At 39.4% G+C, this 10,000-nt stretch overlaps 1 protein-coding gene across 1 annotated transcript in view; it reads right to left on the bottom strand.

Annotated features, from left to right (window-relative positions):
• Window positions 1–10,000, bottom strand: part of LOC137982881 (uncharacterized) — a 38,002-nt gene that overhangs the window by 17,449 nt on the left and 10,553 nt on the right. The window contains exons 4-6 of the mRNA XM_068830045.1: window positions 5,616–5,843; window positions 4,498–4,752; window positions 4,037–4,222 (exon numbers count right to left, since the gene is read on the bottom strand). Coding sequence (XP_068686146.1) covers window positions 4,037–4,222; window positions 4,498–4,752; window positions 5,616–5,843 — 669 coding nt within the window. The remainder of the gene's footprint in view (window positions 1–4,036; window positions 4,223–4,497; window positions 4,753–5,615; window positions 5,844–10,000) is intronic.

Below are 10,000 nucleotides of genomic sequence, written 5' to 3'. Positions count from 1 at the left end.
GATGGACGCATTAACAAACCGTTTGCAACGACTACAATTGCGCAACAAAATGGTAACCTTACTTCATGAAATTTGGGATAAGATGAATAAAGGAGGCTGTCGCAAAGTTGAAATAACAAGTGATGATGATGGAATGGAAGTCATAATTGGGGAGCTAATGGTTGTTTGAAGACGTTCTAGTACAGAATAGAGTTTGAGGCTTGCATGTGCGGTAGTGAAAGCTGCGATGACAATATTCGCCTTGTCTGATCCTGATACGAATCCTATCGTTGGCAAACTGAATGTTTTTAACCTGCGTTGACTGATAGGTTAGGAGTCGAAAGGAGCGTTCTGGATCCTTGACTGGCTCCACTTGAGGCATGTTATCACGCTGTCCAAATTTTCCCCCTTTGAAAGAAGAAACCAAGAACAGTCATGTTTAAACTGAAGGAAATGATACTTTCAAAAGGAATTCAACATCAGCTTGGCCAGTGAGCGTAATCCGTGGTTCTTCTTAATCTCTCCATACTCCAACTTGATCCCTTCTTTCTGTTCATACTCTGTGATGTACTGCTGTTTTTGAGCTTCTGTCTCAAACCAGGAGGGCCAACCACTCGCCTCTTGTTTGATTTTAAGGAAGGTATCGATGTACCCGGTGAAACGTTCAGACGATTTCTGAGGAAAATGCCATACCTCTATCATTCGAACCATACGATATCCCAACTCCAATGCTTTAGCAATCTCCATTCCAGAAAGCATGCGTTCTTCTTCGTTATGTTCACGGAGAATTGTTGCAGGGTCTCGGCACACGTTCTACAAAGAGGAAACATCAGTTTTCCATCGGCACGGTAGGGTAACATAGGATGGAACAGAAAGGGCGGTGGAAGGATGTCACAACTAATCAGCCCAAAAAACTCATTGGGTGAACAATTGATTAAGGCTTCACTTGTTAAAAATTTCAGGATGCTGGGATGGAATTTTGCAATATTTGTTTGTCCATTGGTATAATGATGTAAAGTCGACGTAATGGATCTTCTCGTTCTCGTTCACGCGCTTGTAAAGACAGACCGCATTGGTACGTCCTCTAAAGAACGCCTGTCGAGGCTCTAAGGAGGTGCCAAACTTGAGGCTTTCAATAAAGGACTTCATCTCTAGGTTCGTGGTCACTCCTTGTTTAAATTCGCATTCCCATTTCACTTCTACCTGAAATCCAAGCTTCTTGAAACGTTCAATTTTGCGAATGGTACCCTCAAGAAGGTCCTCCATACACGTGTCGTTCACTGGATTCACCGTGTCGGGTAGATAACAAATGAAGACCGAGGCTACTGTGAAACCTACTGTGACGACAACCGTCACACCAGCTCCAACTAAAGTAAGTCCTATCAACCCTCCTACGACACCTTTAGAAAAGCCTAAAAAGGTACTGTCGAGAGATCTTCCCGCTACACTAAAATCTACAGGTGCAACTGGATTGAGCAAATCTAATTCCCCTTCCCGTTGTCAGATCTGCGTCATGGGGAAAAAGAACACCTCCCTCAGAAACAATACCTGTTCCAGAAACACTACAATCAACACTTGCTAGTCAATCTAAACTTCCTGCTGCAAAAGTCGATGAGCCGGTTTTACCCGCGGTGCCAGCATTTATTTTGGAAACTCCTTTGTCTACGCCGACTCGTAAAAGGAGAATAACAAGGAAACCAAGAACACTTATGGTAGCAAGACTGAGAAGAAATAGACAATGGGAACCATACTGAACCGGAAAAAAAAGAAAAAAAGAAAAAAAACCTGTTCACCTACAGAAAGACAATATATAACTGAAGGATATCGGTTGCTGTCTTGTTTGTTTTGAGTGAAGATCATGGCATCCAATATAAACAAAAATAAGAGCAGCTCGTGTTGTGAAGAGCTTGAAGAAGAAAGAGTAAAGGAAGCCTACTGGATCACTTTTGCCTTCTTGGTGTATAAGGATATTTATAAGCAGGAACCACTATTAGTCCATGATCATCAAAAAGCGATGTCATGTTTAAATAGAACAGATTTGGATAAATATCGCGAGAATGTCTATTGGCTATGGCATAATTTATTGGACGTGTTGGATGCAATGGTGCCGTACGAACAAGATTGGGTCGCTAACACGCCACCACATGAGGAACAAAAATACATTGAGAAACTTCTTCTGCAGCTTGACCAGTTTTTCAAAACCTGTTGGTACTGGCTAGACTTGATTACTAATTAATGGGGTTAACGAGTTTGACCGGTGATAAGCTGGTTTTCAAAACCCTTATAAAGACACTGTGACCGTGCTCATCACACATCACTTTCAAGATGAGTTACTCAAAATGTGGACTCTGTCGTCAAGACCTTGAAGTCATCAAGCGCGCCTCTAGTATACCTTACATTCGCTGATTATATTGGAAAGAATGTCCCTTCTTCTGCCCTGAAGAGAGTATCCATGGTTATCAACAATGTGTGTGTGACCTTGTGATCCATGAGTACCAAATATTTGAGGGTGGTAAGCGGCTACTGTGCAAGCATATGGAGACGCCTACATGAAGGGTGTTACGATCAGTAAAGAATCCATTCAGACCCTACTTTACATGAAGAAGGAATTGAAGGACGCGTGTACATACTTTTAATGGGCTGACGAGATGCCTGTGGATACATATTCTGCAAGGGGGTCTCCAGTTTACGAACGAAGAGAAAATGCAAAGAAGGATATGATGCGAAGACCCAAGCTCAGGACACAATTTTCAAGAATAGATAAAGTGACTGATTCTGTGTAACATTCAGGACCATCATTTGCTTTGAAACTTGATTGTAATAATTTCGCCATCGTTTGCTTTGAACTTGATTGTAATCATTTCTCCATCGATTGCTTTGGAACTTGATTGTGGTAATTTCTTATGTTTATTCAATAAAATAAATTGTGTTGATATGAAATATTGCCTCGTGTTCAGTTTTTTCTTTTTTTGTGTGTGTCCATTTCTGGGTGTGCCATAAAGATGAAAAGCAAACCGGTTTGACGGGTTTTTTTCTAGTTAACATTATTAAGGAGACCCTTTTGAATAGTGATCATCTTCAAAACTGGTTTTTCTAACCAACCCTTAAACTTGCTTCAACTCGTTTGACTGTGACGTCAATGCCTTTTCATTGGTTCTTAGCTACTCCATTGTTCTTTCCCTATATAAGCGGCAGCTGAAAATTGAAAAACAAATTCTCTCGTATACTGAACAGTAACTACTTGATGATGATGAAACATGAAAGTTCGTAATTGCCCAACACCGAAAGATCACAAACTGCACTGAATATTGCCAGTGTTGTTACTGCTTGATTTTGAACCCAATGCTACCCCACAATCTTAACGATGATGGCCAATTGGTTATTTAGGCGATGGTAGCTAAAGTACTAGCTGTTTTGAGAAGATAGTTATATCTTGGGTTTTCTTTGTGGTTGATAATTGTCTTTGGGGCCTCACTGCACCATTCACCTGCTATTTACTGGTGTATTTTAGACATTTTCGTTTTGTTGGGTTCCTATGGCCTGCCCCTGTCACATGCCTTGATTTAGTTCCTTACAGTGGACGTTGCTTTTTGCTTACTTATCAACTTATCTTTCTCATTTATTTAACGGAAATTGTGACTGCCTGGTTCCGTTAGCCATCATGGTTATTCCCGGCAGCTCGTACTGAATAATATATTAGGTTGAAGGGGTTTACCTTCGAAAGAAACTTTGGTGCTGCGTCGGTGTGGAAGTGAAAAACAAAAAATGAGTTTATTAACTGGGTTTATATGGTAAATTAATTGACCACTGTAGATAAATGCAAAAGCTCACGTTTCGTACGTTAGCCCTTCGTCCGAGTTTAAGAGCGAAGGACTAACCCTTGAAAAGTCAGCTTTCAAATTTTTATTCGGTGGTCAATTTACCATATCAACCCAGATGATAAACCCATTTCTTTACTATATCAACCGCACAAGTTGTAAAATTGAAATTGATATATACTGGTACCAATGAAGATTACTCCACCGACCGACAAAGATTGATTGACTGATTGACATACCTGCCACTTTAACATCCCGTACTTGCTAATTGGATCAGCCTCATACATCTTGGTGTATGTAGGAATCAGTGGATTCTCCGAATACAAAGCCCAGCCCTCAGAAAATGAAAGATAGATTGTGCTTGATGCTATCCAACCAATGGGACCCCCGCATGTGTCCGTAAACCGCTCCGTATAACCTTGCACCTACAAATGGGTGTGGAGTGTAAGTGATTAAGTATCCCATTGGGTGCTCACAAAAATAAATGAAGTCAAAATCTGTGAAGACGTACACATTTGTAAACGGTTCTCAGTGTTTGGTACGTTCAAAGATCAAGTAGTTTCAATGAACGACCAGTAAATTTAAATGCAAGTGGTATGATTAAAACGCATGGTTCCTATGGCACTCATAATGATTTAATCTTTATTGAATGCAGTGTATTTACATCGTATATACTATGGATTCTCTTATTTCACTTAACCTGAGTGTGGTGCCCAGGCCTTGCCTCATGCGCCGCCATCGTCTTTGATTCATACCTGGGCCCAGGTCTCTTTAAGAAGAAGGGCATATTGTAAGATGCCACTCGGGAGCATCTCGCATCAGACTGTATGTAGAAAGGGACAGCGCTGGAGGGGTTAAAGTCGTTTTGCAATTTGATAGGGCAGCCTGGAGTCGACTGATATGGACCGGTCACGTGGAAAAGGTCTGCAATCTCATAATCCATTGTTGCTAGAATCTGGGGAAAGTATTGACAGATAACAACAACTCTTAAAAGTAGACGTTTCGGTTAGTCGAGATATCAATTTCGTGATTGTCTTTTAGTGGAATGTTGAACCACTGAAAATAGCTCTTTTGTGCTCTGTTATTCTTGATGGTAAATACTCTTAATCTTCGTCCGATGTAAACTTCATCACAATCTATGCAATTAATTTTATAAATTACTCCAGTTGATAAATCTTAATTGAATTTGTTTTTAAATTTTTAGATAGAGGCTACAGTCAGTTATGGGTCAGTTTTGGAAACATTGAAAATCTATTTAAATGGTTTAGTTTCCCTGCGATTTTTCCTGATATTCCTTGAATGCGTGGTAGTGTAACGATGACTAAATCAGTTGCTTCATTTTCGAATAGTATACTCTCACCGATTAAAGTTAACTTTTTCGACATCAACACATTTTGAGACGCGGACGGCAACCGGAAGTGTGCAGTTTTCCCTTTTAACTTGTCTTCACACAACCACATTTACATTGCTAAGTATCTTTTCTCCATTAGATATGATTAGCATAAAAATCTGGGAGATATCACTGTCCTGGCACGAGAAATGTCCTTTTGCGATTGCCGCCCACGTCTCAGAAACGCGCGTGCTTGAGCTCCCTAGTGTGTTTAAGCCAGGAATTACTTGTATCACTCTGCGGACAGTATAGGGTTTTCCAAAATTCGAACATAGTTTCTGAAAATAGACTTAACATGAGTATTAAAAAACGAATCATCATTGTCTTCTTCAAACATTTAGTTACTTAATTTACAGAATTTCAAGGTCGCCGGGATTAATTAATAAGTTTTGCTTATCAGAACTCTTCCACTTTTATTCATATCTCACCTCTTTGGTGTAAGAGAACCAGTTTTTCATGGCAGCAGTCCTCTTTGGACAATACATGGCCGCTTTTTCATCGCTTATGCAGAGCTTGTGTGCATTTGAATCAGATTCATTTGCTGGGATATCTTCTACACTGTAGAATTGGTCAGAGGCGTTAATTATCTTGATGAATTTGTTCTTTGCGTTATCAGCATTAGTCTCCTTTGTGATCGTCTTGGTTAATTCAAGCACCTTTAACAGTAAGATAAATATTTCATCTTAGTGTCCGTGCATACACCTTAAGGAGTATTTTTTGGATAACTTTGTTTGGTTAAAATAGTTGCTTGATTTTTTCTTCATTTCCAAACGGCTAGAGGAAAATTGTTTTCAGAACGCTAGAAGAGTTGTCGACTGAAATGAAAGTTACATAAGCAACTTAAGCTGTCTTAAGAAAAAAGAAAAACAAAAAAAAAAAAAAAAAATGAAAGAAAGAAGAAGAAAGCAGGATTGGACGACGTGCGAAGAAATGGTCGCGAGATATCTGCTACGTTGCTCTATCATCTGAGCAGACAGCCGAACGGTTGGGTCTTTTGTTGAGCATCGGACTACTGTGCGGGATCCAAAACTCGGCCGAACCAACACTTGGGGTCTTTACATAACTAAGGAGACAGTGCTGCTTTTCTAATAGCATCCAAAAATGGTTAGGCTCTCTAGTCTTTCCGGATAAGGACGATACACCGTAGGCCCCATCTCACAACCCTTCACTGTTTATAACCCTGTGGGACGTAAACGAACCCACATACTCGGAGATATTTGCTTCTCAAAAATCCGAGATAATGATGATAATGATCGACTGAGTAATCAAGAGGTTAGAGAAAGTTAGTATCGACAACGAGTTTGACTTTGAGTACGATTTCGTTATTGTGTATCCGCATTGGGCAGTCTGGCGTATTCAATTCGTCCTCGAAAGCTGGTCTGCGACAAGTTTACATCGAAAAGTTGTAGCTGAAAGTACGAGTTTGTCAAAAGGAAATTGCTTTTCGCCGTTTACTGTAAAGGACTTCCACCAGAAAAAGTAGAAACACCAGCAACTTATTCAAAACTGGCACCGAAATGTTAATTTCATCCCATAATAGTATTTCCTGCCGGACTAGAGCTTACATAAATGCGTAGGGCACGACTTTGAGAACGTTGCCGATGCTAACATTGTTTAATATTATTTCAGTTGCGAGTTCAAATTATATCATGTAAGAGGTAAATTGAGGTTGTGTTAGAATACTTGACACTTCATACATATATATATATATATATATATATATATATATATATATATATATAGGAAGAATGAAAAAATGAGTCGCTGGCGAACTTCTCACAGGTCTGGTATATTATAATTTCGTGTAAACGTTTCGCCCTTCGGGCTTCTTCAGTACACGCTAAAAACTAAAAACTAAAAATACCTGGTACAACTGAACTTGCGCTATTTATACAAAACTATGAACCAAAAGGTGTAAAATGTTTAAAATTACAAAAAAATTTAAAAAATCACAATAATATGTCATGTAATACGTGCGGTTGGAATAAATCGAGTGGACAATACGTGAGATAAGAAATAGTTAGCTCTATTCCGAAAAAGGCGTTAATCACCAGATATCGAAACTAGTAATTTAAAATAAACAACAGGACTTAGTAAATCATGCAATAAGGTGGCGAAATGATGAGCCCAGGGCCCCTAAGAAGTAATGGAATCCCTGAACAGGGCCTGTGAGAATGCCGATCTGCACAGCGTAATTGGAAAAAAAGCCCAACTGGTTGCACAATTACTCCAGTGAATGATTAATTAAACCTTATTCTATTTTTGGAATTAAACTCGGATCTTTTGTTCAAGCCGTAAGGTTGGAGGGTGCATAACTGTGCGCACCAAAAAGCCTCTCTTGTAAGTAAAACCTTGTCCATATCATCAGTAGTGTCATTAACAATTTTTTCAATAACAATGAACTCAAAGTCAGACATGTGATGTTCTTTTCTATTGAAATGGACGGCCAATTCACACGTGGCCTTGTTGGTCAACATAGCCGATTTGTGATTACGAAATCTGACCTTGAATTCATTCGATGTTGAACCTACGTATTGAATCTTACATGTTTTACAGGTGACTAAATAGATGACATTCTTCGACCTACAGTGTACATTCTGTCTAATGGAGTAAAAACGGCCTGTACACGCGCTGTGAAAGATCTTATTTTCAACAAGATAATGTTTGCATAGATCACATTTGTTCTTACATTTAAAACATCCTACGGGAGTGTTATTGCTGTAATGGGTTTTTTTAGGCCTTGCTAGAATCTCTTTTATGTTTTTGGGTCTTCGATAAGAAGGAATAATTGACCCCTTTGGGAAAATCTGGGATAGCAATGGCGATTCATAAATAAGATGACTAAATGATTTGATGATTTTGCTGATGTTAGGTAGATGAGGGTTGTAGTCGACTACCAGAGGAAAGACGATTTTTTTGTCTTTCGGTTTCGAGGCGAGTAAGTCCTCCCTGGGTAGATCTTTTGCCCTTAAAAATTGCTTATTGACTTCCGCTGGATTATAACCTCTCTCAACGAGATATGTCTGGTATTCTTCACTACGTTGGTCAAAATTTCAATGGTTGAACAGTTTCTGCGAATCCGGGTGGCAACTCCAAATGGGATTGCCTTAGTGCAATGCCTTGGGTGAGCACTGTTACGTAATAAGTACATATGATGGTCAGTAGGTTTAGAATATACATCCGTTTGAATATACCCGTCAACCAATGAAAGTGTGAGATCTAAGACGTTGAGAGAGGTTTCAGATGATACTACAGTAAATTTTATGGTGGGATATAAAGCATTAATGAAATCAGTGAAATCATTAAGTTTAGTGGCACCTTGCGTCCATAGATCGAAAATGTCGTCTCTATACCGCCACCATAATCTGGGTTTGATTGTACCGGACTTAGCCTTTTGGTCAATAACTCCCATTGCTAAATCAGCGTAACTACAAGCATTTTTCGGGCCCATAGCCGTTCCATGAATTTGTAGGAAATGTTTGCCTTGAAAGTTGGAATTGTTGTGTTCAAGACAGATCTTGACAGCTTCAACAATACATGGAGTGGATGGGACTTGAATTTCACGCGAATTGAGAGCATCGGTAACAGCTTTAATTCCCAAGTTGTTATCGATGTTCAGCTTTTACAGAATACTATCTCAAACCATTAGCTCAAAAGTTGCCCTCTTTTGTCAAAGATACAACTCATTTATTGCAAAAAATCGAAGATCTAAATAAGGATGGGCCATTCCCCAAAGGCACTCTTCTCGTTTCTTGGGACGTTGTCTCGATGTTTCCAAACATCGATAACAACTTGGGAATTAAAGCTGTTACCGATGCTCTCAATTCGCGTGAAATTCAGGTCCCATCCACTCCATGTATTGTTGAAGCTGTCAAGATCTGTCTTGAACACAACAATTCCAACTTTCAAGGCAAACATTTCCTACAAATTCATGGAACGGCTATGGGCCCGAAAAATGCTTGTAGTTACGCTGATTTAGCAATGGGAGTTATTGACCAAAAGGCTAAGTCCGGTACAATCAAACCCAGATTATGGTGGCGGTATAGAGACGACATTTTCGATCTATGGACGCAAGGTGCCACTAAACTTAATGATTTCACTGATTTCATTAATGCTTTATATCCCACCATAAAATTTACTGTAGTATCATCTGAAACCTCTCTCAACGTCTTAGATCTCACACTTTCATTGGTTGACGGGTATATTCAAACGGATGTATATTCTAAACCTACTGACCATCATATGTACTTATTACGTAACAGTGCTCACCCAAGGCATTGCACTAAGGCAATCCCATTTGGAGTTGCCACCCGGATTCGCAGAAACTGTTCAACCATTGAAAATTTTGACCAACGTAGTGAAGAATACCAGACATATCTCGTTGAGAGAGGTTATAATCCAGCGGAAGTCAATAAGCAATTTTTAAGGGCAAAAGATCTACCCAGGGAGGACTTACTCGCCTCGAAACCGAAAGACAAAAAAATCGTCTTTCCTCTGGTAGTCGACTACAACCCTCATCTACCTAACATCAGCAAAATCATCAAATCATTTAGTCATCTTATTTATGAATCGCCATTGCTATCCCAGATTTTCCCAAAGGGGTCAATTATTCCTTCTTATCGAAGACCCAAAAACATAAAAGAGATTCTAGCAAGGCCTAAAAAAACCCATTACAGCAATAACACTCCCGTAGGATGTTTTAAATGTAAGAACAAATGTGATCTATGCAAACATTATCTTGTTGAAAATAAGATCTTTCACAGCGCGTGTACAGGCCGTTTTTACTCCATTAGACAGAATGTACACTGTAGGT

The sequence above is a fragment of the Montipora foliosa genome, chromosome 13, assembly GCF_036669935.1.
Source record: "Montipora foliosa isolate CH-2021 chromosome 13, ASM3666993v2, whole genome shotgun sequence".
Lineage (NCBI taxonomy): Eukaryota > Metazoa > Cnidaria > Anthozoa > Scleractinia > Acroporidae > Montipora > Montipora foliosa.
This window is presented reverse-complemented; position numbering and strand designations above follow the sequence as displayed.